This window comes from Apteryx mantelli, chromosome 25 (genome assembly GCF_036417845.1).
Source record: "Apteryx mantelli isolate bAptMan1 chromosome 25, bAptMan1.hap1, whole genome shotgun sequence".
In the NCBI taxonomy this organism is placed as follows: domain Eukaryota; kingdom Metazoa; phylum Chordata; class Aves; order Apterygiformes; family Apterygidae; genus Apteryx; species Apteryx mantelli.
The window spans coordinates 6,522,836-6,550,802 of record NC_090002.1 but is presented as its reverse complement, the minus strand read 5'-3'; the positions used below and the strand labels follow the sequence as shown (position 1 = coordinate 6,550,802).

The 27,967-nt window shown below is 49.9% G+C and overlaps 1 protein-coding gene across 7 annotated transcripts; it reads left to right on the top strand.

Annotated features, from left to right (window-relative positions):
• On the top strand, positions 1-27,967 carry BRPF3 (bromodomain and PHD finger containing 3). 7 transcript variants are annotated; one of them, XM_067310727.1, is made up of 13 exons: positions 1-46; positions 4,519-5,921; positions 6,951-7,107; positions 8,620-8,751; positions 10,761-10,889; positions 11,266-11,578; positions 13,335-13,601; positions 14,247-14,747; positions 16,533-16,626; positions 18,675-18,772; positions 20,690-20,787; positions 22,675-22,829; positions 25,582-27,967. In XM_067310727.1, exons 2-13 carry the CDS (start codon positions 4,537-4,539, stop codon positions 25,763-25,765), a joined length of 3,513 nt encoding a protein of 1,170 aa, XP_067166828.1. In that variant the 5' UTR covers positions 1-46; positions 4,519-4,536; the 3' UTR covers positions 25,766-27,967. The 7 variants fall into 7 exon arrangements, with proteins under 7 accessions (XP_067166828.1, XP_067166827.1, XP_067166826.1 ...); XM_067310726.1 differs by lacking the exon at positions 1-46 and adding an exon at positions 98-209; XM_067310725.1 differs by lacking the exon at positions 1-46 and adding an exon at positions 3,385-3,747.

The window sequence follows — 27,967 nt, the reverse complement described above, 5'->3', positions numbered from 1 at the left end:
CGGACGGAGCCGACATCTTGTGCCCTCCCCTCCCGCCGCCGGCTGGGTGAGCCCGTCCGCCCTAAGGGGGAGGGGAGGGGAGGGGGGGGGGGGAAGGCGGAAAGATAGAACAGGGTTTAAAAAAAAAACAAAAAAAACACCCCCAAAAAACCAAAGGAGGCGGCGGCAACGGCGGAGACCCGCCGCGGCGGCGGCGCTGAGGCGGCCAGGTAAAGCGCTAAGCGGGAGGCCGCGACACCCTTCCCTCAGGGGGTCTCTCCTCCCTCGCACACCCCCGCTCCGGGGTCGCGGGAAGGTGACCGGGCGGGAGGGAAGGAGCCGGGGGTGGCCGGTGTGCGGTGCCTGCTGCCCCCCCCGCCCCCACCCGCGCACAGGCAGGGCCCCCGCACGGCGGGAACGGCCCGCGGCCCTTCGCCGAGGAGCGGCCGGCGGCGGCGGGCGCCTGGAGAAGGGGAACGGGCAGCACCGTATCAACCGGCCCCCCCCTTGTCGCCATCTTGGCCCCCCTCTTCACGGCCGCCCTGGGGGCCCCGCCCACCTTCTCCCGCGCTATTGGTCCAGGCGGGGCTGAGCGGTTCCCTCCCCTTTTTACCGGCAGGGGCCTTGCTTTGCTATTGGTGGTGGAGGTGGGATGGACGGCGGGGGCAGCCAATAGCCGCGGGGCACTGGCTGCACTCTCTCTCGCTCTCCCGTTCGGTCCCTCTCTCCTTGGGGACTTTTTTCGCTCCCCGGGGGGCGGGCGGCCCGGCTGATGCGCCGGAGCAGCGCCCCGTGCTGAGGGCTGGCACAACTCATCGCATGCACCCGCGGTACCTTCTCCGCCCCCAGGCGCTCCTTTATTTTTGGCTGGGTCCCTGCTGTGTCTTGACCCAGATCACTGGCTGCTCGGGGGGCTCCCCGCAGGGATCCTGTGGCCCTTGCTGCACACTGCTGCTCCCCTGAGAGGAGCTCCCAGCTGCCGCCTCACAGCTCGTGACATGCAGCGCTTCCCTCGGAGCGTTGCTGCTGAGGACTGGCACAGCTCGTGACATGCAGTGCTTCCCTCAGAGCATTGCTGCTGAGGGCTGACACAGATCATGACATGCAGTGCTTCCTTGCAGGTAGAGCTGCTGAGGGCTGACACAGCTCATGGCACGTACCATCTGTTGCTGAGTCCAGAGTTCATTTTAAACAGCATCCTGTTTGTTGCCTGCCAAAGCGCGTTGCATCCTCCCTGCTGCAGCAGGAGCGCCGCGCCTGAGGCCTGGCGCAATCATGGCACGTACCATAACTTCATTTGACCACAAAACGCTGTGGGATTGATAAAGATCTGTGCGTGCGTGGGGGCGAACCCAGGCTCTGCGGCACCCCGTGGTCCCTGCTGAGCACTGGCGCAGGTCGTTGTGTGCTCCGGTGCAGCCACGAGGAGTCTGAGCCTTGGGCGAGGCTTTTTCCCGATACCTGGATGCTGCCGGTTTCCTCAGCGGAGCCACAGGTCCCTTTGGAATGAGGTTAATTCTCCCGCCTCCGCGCTTGTTTTTCTTGGTCGCCTTTTGCAGACCCCAGGCGCCAGCGGGCGTAAAAGCTGCCGCTCGCAGGAACTGAGCCGTTGCTGAGCGGCCCCGCGGGGTGCGATGAAGTTAAGCTCCGGCGGCCGCGCACGTTGTAGCCGGGTTATTTGTTCGCTTGTGCTCTCTAGGAACCTGCTCCTGGCACAAATCCCAGCGGAAGCGGCTTGGGGGAGGTTGGGGAGAGCCGCGAGCGATGGGACGACCCTTTGCGCTTGCTGCTCTCCCATCAGCAACCTTTGGCCGTGGTGGGACAGAAAGAGCCGGGACCCAACTAGCATTTAACCCTGCAGCAGTCGAGTCTGATCAGTGTTTCAGCATGTGTGCCTGCCGTTTGCCGGGAGTTTCTTTTCCACGTGTGGCCGGGAGGTGTTTTCAAGCGCGCTAAGAAGATCAAAAAATTCCTACATTGCTCCTTAGAAGCGTCTCTTTGCAAACAAGGTCGCGGCGCTGAGCTCCATCTGTCTGAGCTCGCTTTGCCGCCGCTTCCAAGGCATTTTGGAGGTGGGTCGCCACGTCTCTCCTGGCACATCTTTTCCCGGGCGCTCGGCTCTCACCAGCAGCAACTTCCGTACCGCTTTCGACGCTTCTGCCTAGCGTTAAGTCATTGTACGCTGTACAAATGGGCTGTTTTATGGCAGTCGGTTGCTGTGGTGGAGAGCCCGCTTTGAGTAATTTTGCTAGGCAAGCTAGTGATTTCTTCGCTAAAGCAGCAAGAACACGGTACCCTCGTTTTCCCCATCGATTTTCCCGTCGACAGGTCAAATAACCTTTCCTGGAGTGCTCTGTTTCTCCGAAATTTGCCCGTTTCTCATCACTTTCAGCAGTGAGCGCCCTGTTTTTCCTGAACACCGTATTAATAATGCTTGTGGTCGGCTCACACTAATTACCTTATCCTCCAGTGTCTTTTTGTACTTATCTTTGCTTACATCAGCCTGAATTTTAAGAGGAGTTGTTTGTCATCAGGATTTTGGCATGTTTTCATTTGTTGATCAGGCTGCCTTCATACCCTTACTTTAAAATTCCTTTTTCCTGCTGATTGAAGCAGTCTCGGCCAGGATGAGAGCAGTCGGATGCTCCGCAAGCCGATGAGCAAGCGGCTCATTAGCGTTGTAAGACAAAGACACGGAAAATCACGGTCTCTTCATTTGCAAGTGGGAGTTGTTGCCCTGTATTTTGCCTCTGAAATTGAATTGTGCCCACAGGCTCCGTAGATACGGGGATGCTTATGGAAACCGGCACCTGTGACTTATTTCCAGGGATGCAAAGGGGACCTCGGAAACTTTTCCCAAATCCTGTTTGTTTCTGAGGATACAGCATCAGTCATTGCTTAATTTTGTGTTTCGTAGAGCCGGTACTTTCAAGAGAAAAGTGTCATTCCTGGAATTAGTTTTCTCCTCTCTGGAATAAGCCCCTGACTTCTTGTGGGTCCTGGTCCTGTAAGGTGCTGCTTGCTCTGACTCATGCGATTGAGGCTTTGTAGTGTTATGTCCATCACAGAGCAGAAATAAGGCAACAGCTTAAACACAATTTACATTTCTGCAGCGGTTTTCCATGTCTGCAGGTCCCATGGAAAGGGGCTGAAGGTGTGGAGCGCTCTGACCGTGGGTGAGGCACTGGGGCAGGCCCTTCTCGTGCCCTCTGCGGAGCAGCAGATAAGCCCTGGGCTCACGTATCTTCTCAGGGAGGTTTTGCATTTGCTTTTCTTCTTCTCCTCGCGCTCTTTCCTTGGGCTGTTTCTTCCTCAGCACGTCTCTTCCCGTAACTCGTGTTCCCGTCCCTGACGCTGCCCTTCTCTCTTGCGTTATTCACTGGGCCTCCTTCCCACTTTCCCTCCTTGCCGTTTCCCTCCCTCGCCCTCGGCTCGCCAGGCTGCCGCCGCCTTTCGTTCCTCCCCCCTAGCCGGCTCCGGGCTCCTGCTTCGCTCCCCCTTGATCGGCACCTCCTTAACGTCAGCAGCCGACTCGCAATCATCTGGGTTGCCGATTAGCCGTTTGCGAGGGCAGAGCTGGCTCAGGCGTTCAGTTAAGGCTCTGTGTGGATACAGTTGTACCGTTCCCAGGACGGCTTGGTCCAGGAGCCGCCTAGCTGCTTTCCTGCTAATTACGCCGTGGATCCCATGCGCAGACCCGGCTCGGATGCCCGAACACGGCATTCCCGCGATTGTAGCTCCAGGGGGGCTAATGCTGAGCCAGAGCTAGTAAGTCCACCTGGATCCATGCTGCTCGTTCCCAGCTACGCCTGTAAGAAAGAAGCTGGAGGACAGGTTTCATTGCAGCCACAGCTCCATTGCTTTGAGGATTTTTTGCATCCGTGGCATGGAAAAGGAGGAAGAGGCAGCGGCAGCCCTGAGGTGCGAAGCGACGTTTGGCAGGGCTGAGGGAGTACTGGTAGTTTTCTCGCATGGAGCTCAGCTACAAAAAAAAATTGGGAACTGCTTGCCATAGGGCAGGAACAGTGCTTTCCTTTAGGTCTGGAAAACATCCAGCACATTGTGTGCGCTACTGGGGATAAAAAAGAGTAGTTACAGGCAAAAGAACACGGAGGAAAATTCTTTCGCCTGTGTGAACTTAGTATGTGAGTTGTGAGCAGGTGTAATAAGTGTAACTTGATTTTCCAGGGATCTGAAAGGTTTGCTGAGACAAAGTCACGGTGGAGCGTTTAATTCAGTCTAAGATGCTATACAACTCATTTCAGCTCTTCTCGTCTGGTGGTATGGGGGTATATACATCTCCTGGCATGCAAATAGAGAAGGTTGGGGGGTGCTGTGCATTGCTGTGATATACACCACGAGAAACGGGTAATATGTCCAATACCTGTTTGTATCTAAGAAGGTGAAGGTGCTTCAGCAAGCCTGAGATTGACGGAGCCTTTAGTAGAAATGTTGCTATGCTGTGACACCGAGTAAGTTTTTGATTCCCTTTTGCCCGTCTCGCTGGCTTACGCTGTGGTCTGGCTTGCTTTGTTACAGGGTCTCTGGACTGCAGCGATGAGGAAGCCTCGGAGGAGGTCACGGCAGAACTTCGAGGGGAGGCGCTCGCCCTCGCCCTACAGTCTCAAGTGCTCCCCGACCCGGGAGACGCTCACGTACGCTCAGGCCCAGCGGATAGTGGAAGTAGATATTGATGGGCGGCTTCATCGCATCAGCATCTATGATCCCTTAAAAATCATCACCGAGGACGAGCTGACCGCCCAGGACATCACAGAATGCAACAGCAACAAGGAAAACAGTGAGCAGCCCCTTTTCCCTTCCAAATCCAAGAAAACACCTTCCAAAGGCAAGAAGAAGGAGTCATGCTCCAAACATGCGCCAGGGACATCTTTACACTTACCCCAGCCCAACTTCCGTGTAGTGGACTCCTTTAGCCAGCTGGATGCCCCTCCTCTCCCTGCTGCCTACTACCGATACTTTGAAAAGCCTCCTGAGGACCTCGATGTAGAGGTGGAGTATGACATGGATGAGGAGGATCTGGCTTGGCTAGAAATGGTCAATGAGAAGAGAAGGGACGATGGCTATGGGACAGTTTCTGCTGACACTTTTGAGCTGCTGGTGGACCGGCTGGAAAAGGAGTCATACCTCGAGAGCCGGAACAAAGGGGCTCAGCAGTCCCTGATCGATGAGGACGCCTTCTGCTGTGTCTGCATGGACGATGAGTGTCACAACAGCAATGTCATCCTGTTCTGTGATATCTGTAATTTGGCCGTGCACCAGGAGTGTTATGGAGTGCCCTACATCCCTGAAGGGCAGTGGCTTTGCCGCTGCTGCTTACAGTCCCCTTCTCGCCCTGTGGATTGTGTCCTTTGTCCGAACAAAGGTGGAGCCTTCAAGCAGACCAGCGACGGTCGCTGGGCTCATGTGGTTTGTGCCATCTGGATCCCAGAGGTCTGCTTTGCAAACACTGTGTTTCTGGAGCCCATTGAAGGTATAAATAACATCCCCCCTGCTCGCTGGAAGCTCACATGCTACATCTGCAAGCAGAAGGGCATGGGAGCTGCTATCCAATGCCACAAGGTGAACTGTTACACTGCCTTCCACGTCACCTGTGCCCAGCGGGCTGGTCTCTTCATGAAGATTGAACCCATGAGAGAGACCAGCATCAACGGCACGACGTTCACGGTGCGCAAAACTGCCTATTGTGAGAGTCATTCCCCACCTGGGACAGTGAAAAAAGGGTCTCTAGCTGCTGCCAGTGAGGGGGAGGAGGACATTGTGAAGGAGGACAGAGAGGAGGAAGCCAATTCTGGCCCTCCCAAAGGGTCCCTGAAAAAGAATAAAGTGAAATTGAAGCAGAAGATCAAAAAGGAGCCCGGTGATGTGACTGATGGGCGTTCGTCTGCGCCCATGGTGACAGTCACACAGATCCCTTCTTACAGGTGAGTGCTGTCGGTGCAGCGCGGCAGGAGCTGGGCAGCTGCACCAGGCAGGTTCTCTTTCGAGGACTCAGTCCCTCCCAGTGTTGAACTGGGCACCTGGAAACGCTGTCTTCACTCAAGACCTAGCAATAACCGTGTTCAAAGATTCATTCCTGACCAGTGTTCTTCCCCGTGAGTGTCGCTGGCACACTGTGGTTTCCCTGCTTTGCTTAGGAGTGTTCCCGAGCTGCAGCGTAATGCAGAATCAGTCCCTGGTGGTCCCTAACAGGCAAACACCCAGCTGTCATCTGAATTTACATAGATGGCTGTGAATGTGGTTTTAGAATACTTCAGGCATTACAAGTTGGCAGGTGACTAGGGGTCATCCTGCTATTAAAATTGTTTTTAATCTTCTCATTTCAGAGTTTCTTAACTCCTCCTCTTCTTACAGAGCATGTCAAACTCGTCAGTGTTGCAGGCAGCTTTGAATTTGCCTGTGTATTTTTTCTCCCAGCTGTCTCTCATGCAGAGGTAGGTTGCGCTGAGGTTTCATTTGGTACCTTAGGAGGTGTGGTGATGTGTCACCAGTGCTTTAACAGCTAAGCCTTGGCAAACCGCTGATAAGGCCCCGTATGTAACCTAATGAATGGCTTGAAAGGGTTAAAATAGATGCTATATTATTCTTGGTCTCCTGTCAAGTTAGTTTGCCAGACTCCAGCTTAATAACCTCAATCTTAAATGACCCCCAATAAAATTCTTGGTGATGAAATTAACTCTTGGAGCTGAAAGGATACTTTGACCGTGCTGTGGCTGGTGTTTGGGAAGAACCTCTGCCGAGCTGCTACTGGAATAGCGACATACTGTGCAAGGTAGACACGTGTGAAGAGGCCCCCAGGTTGCTCCGGGCTGATGCTGGTTGCACACGTAGGTCAGCGTGTGCATCGCCACAGCCCCGCAGAGCTTCAGCGGGAAACCCGGCCGTCCCACCAGGGTCACCAGAAGAACGGCTGCCTTGCGCTGTGCTCCACAGCACCTCCTTGTTTCCTTTAGGCTGAACAAAATCTGCAGTGGCCTCTCTCTCCAGAGGAAGAACCAGTTCATGCAGAGGCTCCACAACTACTGGCTGCTGAAGCGCCAGGCGAGGAACGGGGTGCCCCTGATCCGGCGCCTGCACTCGCACCTCCAGTCGCAGAGGAACGCGGAGCAGGTAGCGCTGCGGGCCTGGCTCCGGCCAGACCCGCACGGGAGGACAGAGGGGTGCATGCAACTCCCCGGAGAAGGGGAATTAGGGTGAAGTGAACAGAGGGTGACCCGATTGGTGCACTTGCAGGAGGGAACCAGCTAATGAGTCTGGAGTTTTAATTAGGATTGGGTAAATTCCTTAAAATAAGAGCCTTAACAGTGGAGAGAAATAGCTCTTTTTGAATCTCTTTTGGCCTCCCCTCGGTGTGCACGTTCCCTGAGAGCCCAGTTAGTGTGTCAGTGTGATGTCCATCATGCCACCAGCATTGGTGTTGATGAGCCAGCAGGTAGGAGTTTTCCATCTGAGTCAGGACCCCTGGGATTTTGCAAGGGTGTGATGAGCCATTGGTGGACCGATCTCCCAGATGAATCATAAAACCACGTTCCTCACTAGTGATTAAAGATCCCCTCCTCAAGAAAGTGGGTGTTAGCTGCAGAGCCCTGGCCAAATTCCAGTTTGGATCATTCTTCCTGCAGCTTGGATTTCTGACCCTCCCTTGCACATTCATATGTATGTTTATATATAAGCTTCAGCTCTAGACTTTTTTGCTTCCTCTTCTGAGCTGGCATCCAGAGTCACTCAGTGGTGTTGAGCAGCACTGCAGGTGGCAGTAGCATTCTCTCCCCTGTAACTTAGCCTTTTTAGTAGGTGTTGTTTATGTTGTTCACGTGTGTTTTTTGCTGTTGTAGGAGGAATTTGTGGGCTTTTGGGTTTGCATGAAGACTCCTCTGGATGATTAATAAAAAAAACATTTCCCGCTCCTCAGTCTGGAGCTTGGGGAAATGCAGAATTTCCTTGGTATGTTAAGTGGGGAATTTACCGTAAATAAGTTCATAAAAACAAACAGAAACCATCAAGATTTTGTGTAGCATCTGTCCTCTATTGGCAATCATGAGAAAGTACATACACTTCAGGTATAACCTCAAAACCATTTGAAAAGCTACAGATTTAGGAGAGGAAGGATGTTCGTGTTGTGAAGCCACTGAACTGTGGCTTGGAAGGTGTGAGCTCATCTCCCAGCCTTGGCTGTTCCTATGCGTTTCAGCAAATGTTTCTGTGGCTTGATTTCCTATTCATCACAGAAGATGACTCTTTCCTCGCATACTTTTGCTTGCTTTTACATTGTAAAGTCCTTGGGCCATCTCTTCTATGCACAGTAACTAGCAAAAAGAATTTCCAGCCTCTGTAATGAACATTGATATCAAAGCAGTGAGAGTGTAAGTGAGCCCCACCAAAGCGTGTTCCCAGAGCATAGCTGCAGTGTGGTTTAGGGCTAACATCACAGATAATAACATCCAAAAAGGCTGATGTTATACAGCTTGAGTGCAACCAGTTTTGTAGGAGGGAGGGGTCACAGTCTAAATAGAAGTAGAGAAGAGGAAGACTATGAGAGCAATGCATGGGGGATACCCAGAAAGAAGACAACACAGGGAACCAGTTGTGTTTTTCATCTCACCCCCCTGTTATGTGTTACAGAAAGAGCAAGATGAGAAGACCAGTGCAGTGAAGGAAGAACTGAAGTACTGGCAAAAACTGCGGCATGACTTGGAGCGGGCACGGTTGCTCATCGAGCTGATCCGTAAGAGGGAAAAACTCAAACGGGAGCAGGTAGGTAGGTTTGGTTTATCAAGCTGCTACACTTGGCTTCAGTTCCATGCAAGCACCCTGTGTTGCAGGAGGCAGAGGAAGAACACAGCAATCTTTCTTAAGCCTCCTGCTCTGTCCTAGACTTTTCCTAGGCTTCTGGCCATGCAGAGCAGCCGTATCTCCCTCGGCACCTTGGCCAGTGTGACCTGCTGCGGCTTGCACTGCTCAGCCTCTGCCCTCAGAACCAGCGCTGGGCTGTGAAGCACTGCAAAAATGTATTTGCATAACTAACTAACTGAATTTTAATCCTGACCTACAACACCCCTTCTATTTCTGTCCTGGGCCTGGACCAGATGTTTTGCAGACATCATAGCTCTGCATTTCTAAAGCTAAAACCGCCTGTGTTTTGCCCTCTGAGTACCTTTTTGAGAAGAAACATCTTCAAGACAGAGATCATTTACTAAATTTTCCAGTTTCCTCTTTGATCTGTATGCCATTCTTCAACATTGCACCAGTTAAAGTTGTTTCCCACGCTTACCAGCTTTGCCCGCTGAGGGTCCTTCCTAGCCATACCTGGCTGGATGGAGCAGCCACATCTGTACCATCTGGCACACGTATCTTTCAAGGCCAGCTTCGTGAAAGCCTCATTTGCCCTGCGCACAACGAGCCTGTACGCGTGGCCTCAGGCACTGCCTGAGCACTCACTCTGCTGCTGGGCACATGGGCTGTCTGCAAGGAGCCAGCACAGGGAAAGCAGAGTCCTCCATCATCCCAGCCCCTCTAGATGCTGCTCTTTGGTGGCCAGAGAAGGCCCACAGCTTTTTCTGTGGTTCTTTTTATGCCAGCACTGATTGACAACTAAAATCAGCTGGCCCTGATTTTTACAGCAGTGGCTCAGTCCTGCTTGCTGTGCAGACATATTTTGGGTAGCAGGATCAAAAAAAATTGCTCTTTGGCTTTGTTTCTCTTTGCTTTTGATATCTTGATATATTCACATCACAGCTGGCTAAATCCATAAAAGCTTGTTGAAACTCCAGTGTGCTTTAGAAAAGGATGAGGTATCACAGAAATACGTATCTAGCAGGAGCTGTCTGCCAGCCCAGCTGTTAGGTGAGTACAAGAGGATGCTGAGGAGCCCTAGCTGTTGATCTTTGTTCAGACTCTTTTATGTTTTGGGGGAATAGTGTGGTCATGCTGTTGATTTAAAGGACTTTCTGCCTCTTACTGATGCTGTATGCTGTCTTGTTGCTGAGCACACTAATTTGCTTTTGTGTAAATAGACCTGCTTTCCTTTGCTGCTGAAGTGGTTGATTTAATGACATAGTGAGGGATTATAAGATCAAAGAAATTAAGGTGTTAAAGGAGAAATAAATATCTCTATCCTATTCCATTCTCCATGGAGTAGAGTTTCAGTGCAGTAGATCATGCCAGTACTACACCTTGTTTGCTTGAAATCAGACAGCATTAGGTACTTTGTAAAGGGTGTGAGAAACTTCTAACCGCTATTGTTATGTTGTTATATGGCTTCTGCCTTGAAGTGTGAGAGCTTATATCTTAAAATTTGTCTATGCTATCTAGTGTAATTATGCATGTGGTTGTTCACATAAATGCCTACTTATTTTTAACTTTTTTTATATCATTGCTAATTGGCATAGTAATATCTTGAGGCAGGATAATTTGCTAGGCATGAAAAGCTTCTTCTTGTTTTCATTTTTAGTTGTATTCTCTTTTAATTTTATGGGTTTTCATCTTGTTTTGGCTCTATGAGACTGGATAAATAAGAGTTCCCCATACAGAAGGTTTAAACTCTGCAATTAGACTGCTGTCTGCTGATGTACATCCTGCACAGGGAGAGGACAAGCTCCTAACCAGAAATTCTTCAGCAGTGACTTTACCAGAGCAGATATGATGACCTAAGTTTTCCTCCAGCGAATAGAGCTGGTGTGATGATTCAAGAGAAACTGGGGGGAGACACCGCTCGCATATGTTGTTCTTGATAACTGTGTTCATCGCTGTTTCCCCGTTCCCAGGTCAAGGTTCAGCAGGCTGCTATGGAGCTACAGCTGACCCCTTTCAATGTGCTTCTGCGCACAACGCTGGACCTGCTGCAGGAGAAGGATGCTGCCCAGATCTTTGCCGAGCCCGTTAACCTGAACGAGGCAAGTCTCTTTCCTAGAGGTGTCTAATGGGCTGGAGATGAGGTATGACTGGGCAGAAGCTCATATGCTGTCATACCTGTGGAAGCACAAACCACCTTGTCCCAAGCTGCTGGTGGACTAAAGAGTATCTCAAAGAGGACTCACAAGGTGGGTCTCCTTCCAGGCCAAAACAGGGTATTGTTTTCTGGAAGCTTCAGCACGTCTCAGACAAGTAATGTTTTGCCAAAGCAGGATGTGTCTGGCTTGACTGGGTGACACAGAACAACTGCTGGCACTGCCCCTTGCAGGTGGAAAGGGCATTAAGAGTGCTTATGATGGATGCGCTCTAGTTGGCTAGTAAATGGTTTTTGTAATTGTACAGGTTTTATATGTTTAGGTTCCAGATTACCTGGAATTCATTTCCAACCCAATGGATTTTTCCACCATGAGGCGGAAGCTGGAGTCCCACCTGTACCGAACATTGGATGAGTTTGAGGAAGACTTTAACCTTATAGTTACCAACTGCATGAGGTATAATGCTAAAGACACGATTTTCCACCGAGCAGCTGTCCGGCTCAGAGACCTCGGAGGAGCGATATTGCGTCATGCACGGCGGCAGGCTGAAAACATCGGCTTTGACACTGATGTGGGGATTCACCTGCCCGAGTCACCCAAAACCGAGGACTTTTACCGCTTTTCTTGGGAGGATGGTGAGTGTTTATTAACCTTTATTTTCAGGATAGGAAATGACAGATCGTAACTCTGTTCTTTGTTTTGACCATGTTACTCAGCCTACCTGAAAGTCATAGCCATCATTCAAAATATAAGATTTTTCCTATCCATCTACTTATCAAAACATATATGTAACTCCTTTATAGCCTCAAAGAGCAGGATTTCAGGTGAGCCCAGCGCTCAGAGCTAGATGCAGCTTTCAGAAGATCCCAACTCTCCTCGTACGTCCGCCTCTTGGAAGAGCCTTGCGACTGCTGTGCCTATGGCACTGGGCGGGGGTGGCTGCTGCGCTCTCATGGAAAATCCAGCCTTCAGTTAGGTGTCTAAATGCAAGTCAAAGCCGCTAAGAAGCTGCTCCAGTTTGTGGGTGTTGATGTGTGAAAAGATGCCCAGGGACCCCTCCTAAATTGTGTATTCTCACCATGCCCCTTGGAGTCAGGGAAGTATTTTTAATCCCTGCTGTATGGTGAGAAATGGAGGCAAAGAAAGATTAAGCTCAGATTAGAGGGAATTACCGGTAGAACTGGATATCGAATCTTCCTATTCCAGTGCTTTTATCACAAGATCAAGCATTGCTGTTTGCTTTGTGCCATGGCTGTAATATAAACTTTGTATTTTAAAGAACAATGTGAAGGTGAATTGATGCTGGTTATCTTGTACTTGGATAATTGACCTGCAATGGTTTCCTTGTCTGCCTAATTTAGGAGGGTGGATCTAGGATTTTTTGCTCTGAGGGAAGATCATATATTTCATTGTAAATCAAAGTGATAATTAGCATGTACTTGTGGTTTGTTATAGAGCCGACTCTATTGTTCAGGGGCTGGGGTAAGACTGTGTTTTCCTTCTCAATTCTTGTATTTCCCTTGGTCACAACTGTGGCAAACAACCAAGGAGAACTGAATGGGAAAACTAACTTGATTTCACCCTTCTTCTAGGATTGCACAAGAAATGCAAAACCTTTCAGGGTGGGCAACAAATGGGCAAAGTACAAAGGAACTGAGTTAGATGGAGAACTGGAGCTGGGAGGGATGTTGCGGGGTGAAGGGGCTGGGACTCAAACAGTCCATCTAGGTGAGACCTTCCACGCACGTCAAGACCGCTTTGGTTCCCACAGCCACCTTGAGATGCAGCTCCAAAGCATTTGCTGGCAACAGTGTTGAATAACTTTGCTAAACTTAATACAAAAAGCTGCTGCCATCCAGCACGCAGAGCTGTGTGGTCTCGTGGTCAGCTCACAGTCTGCGGTCCCTTTCCCAAATATTGCAGCCCTCTCAGACACAGACGGACGGTCTCTTATGAAATTTGTGGTGGTGTACAATAGCACAGCCCTCAGCTGTCTGCCTTGCTCTGGCGGTTGCTGATCCTTCAGCAGAGCCGGCAGAATGGCATACGTGTTATTTTTTGGCCACCCCAGTTCACAGTCTGACTTAGTAGCTTCATGTGGCAATGAAACAGGTTTCTACTAAGAACCTGGACTGTGAGCTGGATCGTGCGGGGTGCGCGTTAAATCACAGCCGCTCTCTGCCCAGCGGAGGGACGTCCGAGCTCTAAGGTTAATGATTCCTCAATCCCCTAACCGAAGCAATTGGTTCATGAGTAGCATCGCCGGGAATGGGCTTGGCTGTGGTCGCAGATGGCGAGAGTGGAATTCCCTCCTCCGAGAAGCCTTGCTCCTTCCCGTCAGCCCTGCCTGGAAGGCGTCAGCAGTCACTGTCGCAATCTCTTTTGATGCAGTGGATAACATTCTCCTGCCTGAGAATCGGGCTCACCTCTCTTTGGAGGCGCAGCTGAAGGAGCTGCTAGAGAAGCTAGACATGGTGAGCACCATGCGGTCCAGCGGCGCCCGGACACGACGCATCCGCCTCCTGAGACGGGAGATCAACTCCCTTCGGCAGAAGCTGGCCCAGCAGCAGAACAAGACCATGCCCAACGGCGAGCCTGTGCCGCGGGAAGAGGGGCTGGATAAAACGTCGAGGGAAGGGGACGAGGAAGGGGAGAAAGGTGAGAGGTTGCGGGAGGGTTTTAGGGGGAGGCTGTGAGTCCTGCAGCGGCCTGAGCAGACAGGGGTGGCCAGGCCTGCTCGGTGGCTGCATCTCTCCTTTGCACTTGTACATGCTGAAGGGATGCTTAGCCTGAAAACTTAAATCTTGTTTCCAGCCGTATCAGGTGACTTAATACACGATACTGTCTCTCGCTGCAAACTGCCTTCCCCCAAGGAAGAGTGGGGTGTTAGTGCCTGTTCTCAGGGACGGTGGCTCTTTTCCAGGTGGGATCAAGCAGAGTTATATGCCCCTGTCACCTCTAGTCCCAGTTCTAGCGTGTTTCAGCCTGCATCCTCTTGCACTCACGGGCTTTTCTCCAAAGGGCTGGAGAGGACAGGTTGTAAGGACAGATGAGCCTTCCCGTGGGTTCTTTTTCCCTGTGCTGTTATGAAGTGTACAGAGAGCGACTGCAGATTTCAGAGACGGAAGCCAGTTCTAGTGCGAGGAAAAAAGGTTATTTTCAGCAGCCTGCCTTTCCCTGACAGTCGGCACCGGCTGTTTCCCATGCCTGTGGCCCTACTGAAGAGCCGGAGTGGCTGTTGGGAAGAGTTTTGGAAATCACTCTTCCTAAAATGTTCAAGCAGATTCTTTCTTCCTTCTGCAGATGACGCCAAGCCCCGGCACCCTCCCACCCTGGAGCCCACGGGACCTGCACCCTCGCTCTCGGAGCTGGACTCCCTGCAGGACCCTCCAACGCTCAAGCCCATCAGCGAAAGCAAGTCCTTGACCCCGCTGCCGAAGCGGGTGATGGCGGACAGGGAGCTCTTCGACAAGAAGGCGCTGCAGCGGGAGAGCCACGCTTTCCAGCGCTTGCTCAGCGACAACGGCCTGAACGGACTGGCCTTGCAGGCCCCGGACACCCCTGCCAGCCCCCCCTTCAGCGGCGTGGGCCGCCGGACATCCGTCCTTTTCAAAAAAGCCAAGAACGGGGTGAAGCTGCAAAGAAGCCTGGAGTGCTCCCTGGAGAACGGGGAGGAGCACGGTCAGAGCGGGCAGCTTTCGCCCTCCCGCCCGGAGACCGAGCGACACGGCCGGAAACGGCTGCAGAGCAGGAGCTGCAGCGAGAGCGACGGCGAGAAATCGCCCAGGCGGGCAGGCCAGAGAGGTGGGATTTCGCGGCCTTTTGCTTTCTGTATCTCGGGGTACTGCTGGGTAGGGCCACGGGGGTGGAAATCACGAGGCCAAGTACAGACATCTGCATCTGAACTGCTCAGGAGGAGACCTAGTTGCCGTAGCTGGAGGGGTCTAAGGAAAGCTTCGTCTCCTCTGCAGGTTTCTAAAATAGGGCAGACGAAACACGTCCGTAATGAATTGATGATTAAATTAAATAGAAATGAATTGAAATGATTTCCTCTGCTGACTATAAACGGAGTCTGTGATGACGAGTTCAGCTCTAGACACCTACGCTGTAGGTGTTAAAGGTGGCAAGATGAAACCTGGGCTGGGTCGCAAGTAACCCTTCCCTCTGCCAGCCAGCGGGGCTGTTTCTCTAAGAGATAATTTGCAGTTTTTTGCAGGGCAAGCCCTCGTGCTCAGCTGCTGGCAAGGGCGTAGATGGCCGGGTTGGAGACGGATGACGCTGTGCTCAGCCTCTAAAAGAGGCTGTTGGTACATCAGGGTGCCCAGGCGAGGTGGCCGTTGCGCTCTTGCAGCGTGCCAGGGTGCCATTGACTTGCGAGAGTGAACTTTCTCTTGAGCCCACAACGGCTGCGGTGGACCAGTAACACAAAACCTGTGTAAGATGAGCTGCACCTGGTTAAATATTCCTATTAAGTCCAACCATAGCCTCAGTCCTGGGGTTCAGATGAAATTAGTGGGAGTACTGAGCAGATTCCTTTTCAGATTAGAATTACAAGCAGGACTAAGCAGCTGAGATCAAGTTTAGAAAGGCACAAGGTGAGATGTGGGGTGAGATTTGAGTGATGGCAGTGTGATTGCTTTTTAATTGTGTGCTAACAAGCACGGGACGAATTCCCATGTGTAAGGCTTGACTTAGCCCATACCTCAAATAATATCTTAAAGTTATTTGGCTGTCAGGAGGTCATTAACAAACTGGAGAGTGGGAGGAAAGCACTCGAACGCTGGGATTGACTTACCAGGGCAGGTTAAAGGAAACACAGAGAGCTTCTCCAGAGGCTGCTAGTTGAAGGACTCACAGTCATCATCTGCCAGTAATTAAAGGAGGGAGAAGTTGCCCATAATGGATAAAGCTAAGAATGATGTGTTGAAATTAAGAAAGGAAAAATAAAGGCAGAGTGCTGGAAAATCCCTGACAGCTAGGCGGGGATATTTTTTCCTCTGCTGAAGAGGCACTGATGTTTTTTCCTGAGTTGCAGCACTGCTTTTGTGATTCAGCTCCTTCCACAATTCCCAACACAGTTGATTTCCCCTAACCGAAGGGATTGTCTGGTATGCCGAATTTGTGTTACCGCCGCAGCAGGTCAGCGTGATCGGGGTTGTTAGAAGGAGGTGTTTCCCGAAACATGCTCCTTCTGGCAGTTCTGTATTTACAGCTGGAGAAATAATAGTGGCCATGGCATGAATTCACCCTTCTTAGGGTCAACGAGCTTTTACAGCTGCCAGAAATTTGCAAACCCAGGAACCTGCTCTGGTCCTCTGTGTGTGGCGCTGGGTTGGCGCTCGGCCTCAGGGATGCACTGGGCATGGGAATGGCCTTGGGGATCATTCCTTGTGCATCCCAGCCTGTCCTGCAGTGGGTTGATTTTGGGATCTTGTCTGAGCTCGGAGATGATCCCCCGTCTCCGTGTAGGTGTCCCTCCATGTGGACTGCACTTTGCCCAGGCAGAGCAGCACCTCCAGGGTGCTTGCGTGCGTCCTGCAGCCTGTGCAGAAGGGAATGAGTAAAGGACTCTGTTTTTCTCCATGGCAGGAGTGACCAACGGCTTTGGGAAGCATGCGGAAAGTGGCTCGGACTCTGAGTGCAGCTCTGGCCTGGGCACCGGCCTGGCATTTGAAGCCTGCAGGTAGGCTCCCCATGCCAAACCATTCCTCAGCACGCCTTGTTCTCTGGATTAATCTGCCTGTCTCTATAATCCAACCTCATTGCTTAAAACCCAGCTCAGACTGTTACTCATTTTGTGTGTTGACTCTAAAGACAAAAAGCTTCTCAGCTTCCATCCTTTTCTCTTAAGCTGTAGGTCCCGAAGCAGTGCTTGATTTTTCAAACAAATGGTTATGTATTACCCTTCCGTCTCTCAACACACACACGTGTTCGCTGCTGATGTATACCTTGTTACAGGTCCCGAGAGCCAAAGTTAGAAACATATATTCTCTCAAATGTCCAGCCTGGCACCACAGGCGAAGTCGAAGTTCTACCACCTTGCTGCTTTCTTCCTTTCAGAGGTTTAAAAGCAGAACTGAGTACCTCAGACAGGAATGCATAGACTTAGACATCTGCCTGCCTTTTGGTCAGATGCAGTAGGATGCATAGGAACCGTAGGAACCGTATCCATCTTCTGGTTTTATCTAGCTATCCAGCCCTCCTAACATTGCCTCGGTTTGTCAGCCTTGTGACCCTGCTTTGAGGCAGTCGTTCCCAAGCCCTTCCACTGCACTGTAAAACCTGTATCGTAACGGTGTTGTGCCGGTATCATGTGTGTGCGTGTTGTGAATGGCAGGCTGAGAATAAATGACCTTGATGCTCAACATCACCCAGGAGAGGCAGAAGCAAACCTTTCTTGGTTGAGGTTGTCACCACTGTCTTCAGTGCCTTGAACATGTCATTGTCTTTCCACTTGTCTTTTATGGTCCTGATGGTGACAGCCCATCACTAGGGAAATATTCAGCCGTTTTTCCTTCCGATGGATATGCTCATTGAGTCCTGCAAGACCTCAAGCTTGCAACGTTATTTGGGTGCTTAAAAGCATAAGGTTCCCCATGCGCACCCTTCCTCAGGACAGAGGCTACAGTCTAAGACCAATCGCTTGGTAACAAATTATGCTGCAGCAGGGCTGGATCCCGGGAGCATTTTCTAAATGAAAACTTCGCTCCGCTATGCAGAGCGATCCTAAATGTTAGCTGTCAAAAGACATGTATAACTTTGCAGTCGTAGCTAAGGTTTGACTTGCGTTTCAGTAGGGGTTTGTTGTCGTCTCCTTTCCTGACATTGCTCAAGGTCTCCGTTGTGTCCCCGTGCAAAGGGCCAAGGTTACCTCAGTTTCCCCGTCTATAAGAGGAGGAGACAAATCTGAACTCACAGGGGAGTGTGGGGATTTGTTAGTTGATGTTTGTAAAGTACTTTGAAGATGAAAAGTGGCATGCAAGTGCTTATTATAATAATTGCAAGCAATTCACAGAGCAAAAATTACATTGGAGCTATGTGACACCCACAAAACAAGGAATTAAAAACGAGCTGATGTCTCATGGATAACTTAGGCAATTATTCTATTTAGGAACAGTTCTGTTTACTGCTTTGTCTCTGCTCTTTCTTTCTCAGCACCAAATTCACTCCAAGTGAGCTGGTTATTAGAAAAGTATTATGGTGTAAAAAAAAAAAATGACCGCTAGGTATTTGCAAGTCAAAAAATATGATTGCTTGAGATGGAGATGGTCTGTTTTCCAAAGTGGTTATAGTAGTGAAATAAAAGGATGTTCAGGATTTAGGCTGATAGAGCCTAATTGGTATATATTAGAATAATATTGGAGGGCTGCTCCATCGGCTTTTGAAGTCTATACGCAGCTGGGTGAACTCACGCTAGCTCCAAACATCGCTGCATCAGCTCTTCAGCATGAATTCTTTTGTTTTTTGTTCCTCGTGTTTCTAGCTAGGTTTTCATTAGGTCCATTTCATTGCTCCCGGAAAAAGCAGGATGATGTCCAGTGTACTCGCACCAGAACAGACATATTGATAACGTTCTGCTCAAGTCTTCAGTGCTTTTTTCATGTCAAGGATGCATCAGGCCAGTAATCTTCTGGCATTTGAAGCAGAGCCGGGGAACGCATTTACTTGGCTGTGTTTTCTAGGGTAACGTGTTTTCTCCTAATACCGTCTTTTTCCATTTCTTTGTAACAGTGGTTTGATGCCCCCCAAGCGAAGTCGAGGGAAGCCAGCTCTTTCTCGGGTGCCCTTCTTGGAAGGCGTGAATGGCGACTCCGATTACAGCGGCTCGGGTGAGGAAGGCTGCGCAGCAGCCCCTTTGGGGAGCACCCCGCTTTGGTCCCGCGCTACCGTGGGGCTGACATCCCGCCTGAACCGGGGCAAGCGGATCCCAGTGCTCCTGTCTTGCATGAGCTCCCACGATTGCAAGATCAGGCTGCTGAACTGCCCATGCGCTATCACCTGCTTTGTTACAAAGTTGGGTTATTGCATAAAAGGTTTTTCCTCCTTTCACTTTTGCTGGTTGCCTGTGCCCTGGAGGTGCCTGTTTTCTTCTCGGATGGGTTCAGGACTAGTTCTTTTTAATGACACTGCAATACAAACAGTAAATCATAATTGTAAGAGGGGTCTCTCTGGAGATGACTTCATAGCTGTTCCCTCTTGTATTACTATCATTGCTTTCAAGGTCTTTGTAACGAAGTCGTCTTTGTCAGACTGTGTTACGCTTCAGTATAATTAAGTCATATTCTCCTAATACTACCCAAGGCAATACACCTGCTGCACTCGTGTGACCAGATTCTCGCCTTGGTTACAGCGTGTTATTGATAGAGTTATTGCAGGTTTATGCTGGTGTTGCTGAAATCAGAATTCAGCTGTGACTGCCTGGTACGCCTGTGCCCTTCCGTGCAGCTCCCGTGCTCTGGGAACCATGACTACCTGGGACCCTGCGTGCTCAGCAGTCTGCTCTGGAGATAAGCTTACCGAGAGGGGCCACTTCCAGGGGGAATTAGGAGCAGGGGCAGAGTTTTGTGTGCTTTAACATCATTTCATTAATGGAAGAAGAAAGTTGGAATGCAGTAGCGAAGAGACGCATCTGATATTTCTTGGCAGCGCTCTCATTTGGGCTGTCTTCTGCATTTCCTAGATTCAGTCTGACTTTCGGTAAACTCAGTGTGTTGGCTGTGCCTTGCAAATAGAGATTCTCTTGCACTGCTGCTGTAAAGGTCACGTAAATGAGGATTCCTCCTTTCCCAGAGCCAGGAGCTAGCAGACATGAATTTGTGTCTTGAATGGACCTTTGCAACACTTTTAATGTAGATTTGAAAAAATTAATAGCTAATAAATTTCTGTCAATGAAAACCAGCCATTTCCTGCGGGGATCAAATGGCCCCGAAGTATGTGACATCGGAATAGTCTGGATATTTGTATTTAGGAGGAATAAAAGGAACTCTGTAAACAATGGTCCAAATTAATCTCGGATACAGCTTCATCAGTTCCATTGAGGATGGATTTGGCTTGGTGGAACCTAATGGACCAGATGCCTCGCTTGCATAACCAGGCTGATTTCAGTGATGTAGCAGCCATTCACCCCAGAACTGAATCTGATGAATATTTCCATATTAAAGAATTCATCCTAATGCTACATGCATGCATTGGCTTAGATGCTGGACCCATGAATTAGGAGATTGTGGCTTTATCTTAATATAGAACATGACTGTACTGGCAAAGCGTAAAAAAAAGGCTGGACTTTCACCATGGCCAAAACAGATCCCATTGCATACTAAATTTTAGCATAAACTTCCTGCATATGCGATGCTTATCTTGTCACCCGTGGGTGTGGATACCAAGTATAATGCATATGGTTACAAACAATAAGTGGCTTTTCACTTTGCTCTGGATCTTAATTAGGAGGAACGGTCTGGAATTACACACATGTGCACACATTAGTGATTAAATATATGTTTTTATGGGACAAAAAGCTGGGCGAATGCAGGTTTATTCTGAACAAAGTGAAATTCCAGCTTTGTGCTTGCTGCGAAAGCAAAGAGGTTAAAAGATACAAATATTGTCGGTATATTTTAACTACGGCAGTAGTTCATCTGACGTAGCTGATTGCTGCTGAGACTGTACGGGCCGTTGTGTCTGGGTTACTACAACGCCCTTGCTGGTGCTCAGACCCTCCTAAGCCGTGTCTCCTTGTGACCCCTTAGGCAGGACTCTCCTGATGTCCTTTGAGAGTCAGGCTGAGCTGGAGCCCTTGGAGCTCGTGTGGGCCAAGTGCCGCGGCTATCCCTCCTATCCGGCCTTGGTAAGTACCTGCGGCTCTCGCAGTCGGTAGCAGCAACGCAGGTAGCCCAGAACAGAGCACTAGCGTGCGATATAGCCAGAGACAGAAGGAAAACTTCCCCAAAGCATGCAAGACATATTTTCTCCTTTACACAGGTAATTTTGCCTGTACTCGTTGTTTCAGACCATTGGAGAGGATTCATAAAACATTGATCCCTTGGTGCCAGGGAAAGGAGATCTTTCCTCTCCTCTCCTGTTCGCTCTGCAGGTGTGGGGAAAGCTATTGGTACTGTTGGCGTGAGAAGACCTAAATTTTGTAAAGGCAGGAACCCGATGCCACTGGTGTCTAACTGCCTATCCGTGTTCCTATATAGTGACTGCAATTGCATATGTAGGTGCCCAGCTGGCCTTGTGCTATATATATATATATAGCCCCTTGCAATAATCGTATGTTTGATTAGCATATGAGAATATACGCATGTTTTTTTCACCTAGTCCTTTGAACAATATTTCCGTAATACTTTTCCCTCTTTGGATAGTTGACTATTGCTATGAAATCCATAAATTTGGCTTCAAAGAGCACCATGCTCAGTTCCAAAATAAGACATTACATGCAGCTATTGCAAGGAAGTGCCCTTAGCACTGCAGGCTTTTATGTGCTTGTTAAGTTATCAACAGAGAGAGATTGCTGAGATTTGTATGTAAGTAAGAATATGAGGCAGTCTGGCTCTGTTTTGTTGTTTCTGCGGCTTTTAAATGTTTGCATTGAGAGGTGGATCTTCCTGCCATCTCTGCTCCGCGTAATTTCATGGAAATGGCAAAGGTCTCTACCTCCGCGCAGCGGAGCTCTGAAACCCTGCGCAAGCTGACGCAGCATTCACGCTCGGCCGTGGCCAAGCAGCATTTTATGCTGTCGGAAAAGGCAGACTCCGCTAGAGGAGCGAGCCGAATCCGTGCTCGTCCTCTAGCTGGAAGCCCAGCGGAGAGCGCCGTTACTGATCTGCTGTCCGTGCTGGCCAGCCAAAACGTTTTGAGATTCCCATGTGGCCGCAGCCAAAGCTACGTCGTGCTTTAGCATGGTTTTAAGCAGTGAGATTGCTGTAAACGGTGCCTTATTTTTGGACTATCTGTTGTGGTGGTGAAGCAGCCTAATAAATTCCTACAGCTGGCCAGTGTGAAAGCCAAGCTGCTGCTTCAAGCCAGCAGGAGCCAAGGTCAGGAGGCAGAGAAGACTAAACCCAGTATTGTATCTGCTTTTTGCTGTTTCATCCTCCTCCTGTGATCTGAGAGCACCAATGTTGGATGCTTTGATGTTTCTGCTTCGCGTGAGGAGAACTGATGCCTCTGTCGCTACATCTGCCCCCAGCGGCTGCGGGCTGCGTTCCCCTGGCCTGGCGGTGCTGGTCAACGCTCTCAAAATATTGGGCCTGATTCTGATCTCGTAACAGTGTGAATCTGAGCAATGCCGCTGAGGTCAATCGGATCACACCAGATTGAAGCTGTTGTGAAATTGCGTTAAGCCTGCTGAGTGCAGCAGTGGTGTTACATTTATGGTACGAGTTTGGGCTGAGGGAGGGAGATCCTCTCCTGAACAAGAAATACTGGGTCTGTACACAATTACCAATTAACGTAAATGTATCTCCATTCGTGCAGAACCACGTGTTTATGTCCTTTCCCTTTCAAGATCAGGTACTTGGCTCTTACTGGCTTCCGCTCCACATTGCCAGTGCCTTGAGGGCAAGAAAACTCTTTAAAAAGAGCCTCTGAGATGGAGCGGGCAATTTTCCTGACCCGTCTTGAGTGCTCTTAATTGTCGGGCTTGTGGAGACTGCAAGAGGAGGAAAAACTTTGCGCTCTCCGCTGCTCTTGAAGGGTTTTGTGCTTAACTATCCTTTCCCCGTGTCGCTAGATAATCGATCCCAAGATGCCGCGTGAGGGCCTGCTCCACAACGGCGTGCCCATCCCCGTCCCCCCCATGGACGTGCTGAAGCTGGGGGAGCAGAGGCAGACGGAGGTGGGCGAGAAGCTCTTCCTCGTCCTCTTCTTTGACAACAAGAGAACCTGGTGAGTGTGTGCGGACAGGCTGGCGCCTGTGGCGAGTGGCAGAAGAGGAAGATTTAACGACATCTTTGGTATACGGGAGCGTGCAGGGATGATTATTATGTTGCATGTAAATTGGTGGATTTAAATATGCAGCAGTCAGAGTCTGAATGAGGAAGCCAGCCTGCTTCTCCCTGGCCCAAGAGCATGACATCCGAACGCCCCACTTACATGACGACTGGCACAACGTCCTTCACCCAGGGTCACATCACCATAAAAATACCAAGGCAGGTAAAGAACCAATTTAATAGGCAAAATCTGCAGCAAATTAGAGAGAGCCTTTGACTTTAAAACACGAGCAGACTGAGCAGCCAGCTCCACTGCTGCAGAAGAGATTCACCAAAAATCTCCAGGGTAACATTTTCAAAACGTTAGGTTTATTCCGTATTTAGACCTAAACTAGCAGCCTGATTTTTTCAGAGGTGCCAAGTACCTGCATTTTTCAAATCAAGCTATTTGTTTTAAAAGGTGGAAAAATGTAGGTGTAAGCACCTGGTTCAGGGCAAGTGAGATATCTCAATGATTGTTATCATTCTGTCTCGGACGGACTAAATCTGCTGATTTTAGTATCAGTGGCTGACCAGACTCATGCAGTAACAAAAACCCAGCCAGATATAACAAGCCACAAACCGGCGAAATGCCTTAAAAATGAGCAATAAGGCTTTGAGATCGATATGTGAAACCACGGGAAGCTTGTAAAATTGGAGCGCTGCGCTGGAAGAGGTGAGTCCCCGTGATGAGACAGGCAGCCGCGCTCCCAGCGAGCTGGATGCTCGAACCAGCAGATGCCACATGGGGACAGGAACCGAGCACATAAATTGTCACACAGGAGGTGACGTCTGTGCGCAGCTGGGATCGCAGCTCCGGAGAGCTCGTCCTGCGGACAAAGCTGGTGTTGGGTGGTCGGGGCACACACGGGAACGGAGGACGCAGTGGAGTCACCTCTTTTGCTGCTGCCTCTATGGAATAAGATGCCTCTATGGAATAAGATGCCAAGAGTTTGGAAGGAGCCTCCTGGTCCTCTGTGAGCCCTTCTCCTCCGTAGTCTCCTGCAGAAGGCTGCTGCCTGCCTCTCTGGAAGGGATTCAACTGAGGTTGCGGTCAGGCAGCCCTGGCAGAGCCTTTCCCAAGAGGGCTGGAGCAGGGGGAGGGCTGGAGGAAGGAGGTGAACGTTGCCCGGAAGCTGGGTCGCTGCCAGAGGGAAGGTGCATCACGGGGAGAAAGCAGAGCCAAGAAAAAAGTGGCAAAAAAAGCAAGGTGGAGCGTTGTTTCCTGCGCTTCTGTGCTGCTGCAGTGTTTTCTGCTGTTAAACAGCTGGAGGCAAGGTTGCAACACAGGCAGAGGAGAAGTGCGTGCTGTCTTCTCAGCGAGCTGAGAAGTTTGCAGCACTTGATGATGAGTATTTTTGCATCCTCTGGGGAAAAGAGAGATGCCAAGGACACGCTCCTGTAGCTTTTCATTAGTAGGCTGCGTTGTTTCAGTTTCTCTGATTGCCAGAAGCGCTTGGTACAGCGCACGTTCTTCAAAGCGGTCCTAATGATTTTTAGCTGGAAATCAATGGCGGCGCCACGCTTCCTCTTGCTGTAGTCATCAGTTTTGAAAAATCTCGGTGCGAGCTTGTAATTGAAACTACCTTCCCAATAAAAATCAGCGTTTCCTCCGCTTTGCCCGACTCGTGTTGAAGCCAGGGCTTTGGAGGATGTGTGCATTTTTAGGTGGCCGCTGCTTAGATCGCCAACTGCAATTTGTAGGAAGCTAGATCTTCGCAGGAAAGTCATAAAACCCTTCTTGGTGCCAGATCCAAATTCTGCTGACTTCAGTGAAGCTGCAGAAACGTCACAAGAACAGAACTTGGCCACTGATCCTTGTGACGAAGATGAGTTGAGCCACCCTGGGCGGTTGGCGCGGGCCGGCTAGGGGATACGTTGAACTGAGCAAGCAGTGCCGGAGGTTTAACGCCCAGGGGCTGGACTTCGCTAGGAGAGACGGCGTGTTTCCGAACGTGCTAGCTGATCTGTGCTAGTGCCCACACGATAACAGCTTGGTATGGACAAGGCACTTGCAATTTAAGTCATCGGTTGGTTGGAGTCAACCTGGGCTTGGGACTTGTCTCCTGGAAACTGCCTGTTTCTGGAGGACGCTCAGGTAGTTGTGCTTACCCAAATCCTGGTGCCTGCAGCCTGCTGGAACAAGGCAGAGCTTTCCTGGTGCGGAAAACTTCCTTTCCGCCATGGAAGTGCCCGTTTTTGCTGCTCGGTGGGACGCAGGAGTTTCCACGTTTCCCCTGGAGGCTTGTGTGAACACAGTGGAGAGAAATCTGTGCTCATGTAGGAAGGCGTTTTGGCTGCAGACATTAACTTCCATGTATTCTGGTCAAACGCCGGCATTTAAGCATTTGTAGCATCATTGGGGGGAGTTTAAACAAATAAATCACGCGAACGTAACGGCTCCCCTGGAGGAGATGCCAACCAGATACTAATGGGGAGAGGTGGAGGAGTCGGAGGACGTGGCCACATCTTGGGAACTCTTGGGATGAGCTCCTTTCCCTCTGGCGGCTGTGCAAGTCGTCAGAGCCAGGAAGATCCGAGCGGTCGCCTCCTGCAGCGAGCCCAGGCGTCACGCCAAGGGGCAGGAGGCCTCCGGGTGCTTGCTCTGCTTTCCAGGTGCCTCTCCCGCGTCTCTCTGACGGGCTCTCGTGCTCTCCTTTGCCTTGCAGGCAGTGGCTTCCGCGTGACAAGGTCTACCCCCTCGGCGTGGACGACACGGTGGACAAGCTGAAGATGATGGAAGGCCGCAAAACCAGCATCCGCAAGTCTGTCCAGGTGGCCTACGACCGAGCCATGATCCACCTGAGCCGCGTGCGGGGAGATCATCCCTTCGTCACGTCCAACTATCTGTAGGGACGAGGAGCGGAATTGCCTGGCGTTGCCAGCGGCCGTCAGTGCTCCTCGAAACACCCTGCTATGTGCCAAAAAAAGCCTGTCCAGCTTCTTTCTGAATGTGTGTCGCCGAAGAGCTGGCAGCAGCCTGAAACGTCCAGTGCCCCGGGGCCGGGAGCGAGACGGTAGGAAAAGCTGCCGGGGGATGGCGGCGCTTGGGCGCACGGACCTCGCGCCCTCACCCCTGCTTCCCCTGGGCCTGGGCGATTTCGGTCATTCCCGGGAGCCCGGCGCCGCCGTAAATGAACCGGGATCCCTTAGTGAATCTCCACCTGGACTTTCTCGTGCCAAATTTACCCTGACCGTCATGGGCCTTTTGATTTTATTTTTTTAAATGACATTGCGTGTCCCACCACCTTGCGAGACCCGGAGCCGGGCGTGCGCGTGACACTTCCCTGCCTGCCTGCACGGCGGTTTCGTGTCACCTTTCTCGCGCTGCCTTTAGAGCAGACGAGATATTTTGGTAACCTTCCCCTCCGCTGCACACACTTACTCACATGCACAGAGCTTTAAATATGAAAAACAAATCACCTGATTTTTTTTTTTTCGTGTGTGTGTGTGTGTGTGTGTGTGTGTGTGTGTGTGTGTGTCCGTCCTAGAAATTTATTTGCTAGTTTTGCGTTTAAATCCTGATTTCTGTGACGATGCTTGGTCCAGTAACATTTCATATCATGGTTTAGTGCAGTATTGAGTCCAAGCAAAGATTAAAAAAAACAAAGTTAAGAAACAAAACTAACTTTGGAGGTGTCTGAGGAGCTGGAGCAGCTTTGCAGGTGCTGAGGTTGATCAGGGTTGGAGGGAGATGCATCTTTTGTGTCGTTTTATGCACATTTGGTGTAAGGCTCCTCTTCCTTTCTTCCCTTTTCTTTTTTTTCCTGTCTCTTTTAACGTTTTCCTCTGGCTCGGTTTGGGTTGAAACCAAGCGCTACCTAGAGCACACAACCATTTTGCCTTTCTTCCTTCTCCCACGCACGTGTATCCCTATATCCCGTCCCTAGTGTGTGGGTCTCCAGCTTTGTCATCCATTAAAAAGCAAACAAATCCAGCTCTGCAGATAATCCCTGGGGTTTGGGGGGGGTTTGCATTGCAAAAACAGGGACAACTGAGGTTGGGAAACCGATGACAAAAGCTTTTCTATTAGCCAAGGACTTAGAATTTCTCGGATCTCTTCTGTTGCGTCTCCCTCTTTGCTTTTCCATTTTAAGAACCAAAGGTGCAGAGCAAGATTGTAGATTGAATATCATCATTTCACTTTTTAACTCAGTATTTTTTTATTATTTTAACTTTTTCATACTGAAGAGAATGTGGGGGGTCAAAATAATAATAATAATTAATAATAATAATAATGAATAGTGGGGAGTAATCACTGCCATTTCTACTTGGTCTACTTTTTTAAAATACCACTTCTTATACGTTGGGACATGGAACCACACTTTAAGGATGATACCTGTAACATATAGAGATGGGGCATAGGATTTTGTAAAAATAATAATAATAATAATAATGCCTATGGAGTGTGGCTAGGGAAGGACGTTGTGTACATAGTTGTAAAATATTGTTCTAAATTATTTAGACCTATTGTCACCATTCTTGAAGTCCTCAGTTGTGTTGCTGGGTCTTTTATATGCACACAGTGTAATTTATTTAAAGGAACATACCCTTTTCCAGGTGGTAGCTCAGCTGTGGACTTGTGACCTGTGTATATGTTTTAAGATCTTGGGATTTGGGGTTTTGGGTTTTTTTTTGGTTCTTTTTGTTTTTTAAATGACATTTTAGAATTTGAATTGGCTAATATCCTGCTGTTGCTACGGGACCTAAACGTTACTGTCAGTCTGCTGTAAAGCACAGATTGCTCTATTTATTGTAGAAAGTGAGTTTATTTGCTTTCTAGAATTGTTTATATCAGATGGTATAAGAGAGGTAATAAGAAAATCTATGCTTGTAAAGAAAAAAAATTGCTAATTTTACCTACTATAATCTGACTGTCTGAGACTATATTTTCTCTCTGAGAAATAAATGTTCTAATGTAAAAAAAAAAAACAAAACCCAAAACGCAAGAGCGGTCGTAGTGGTGGCGTCCTGATGTCCCGGAGCCTCTGTCGCTCGCTCCGGCGGCGCGGGATGTGCGCGGGCGTCCCGGCAAGCGCCGCTTCGTCCTCCGCC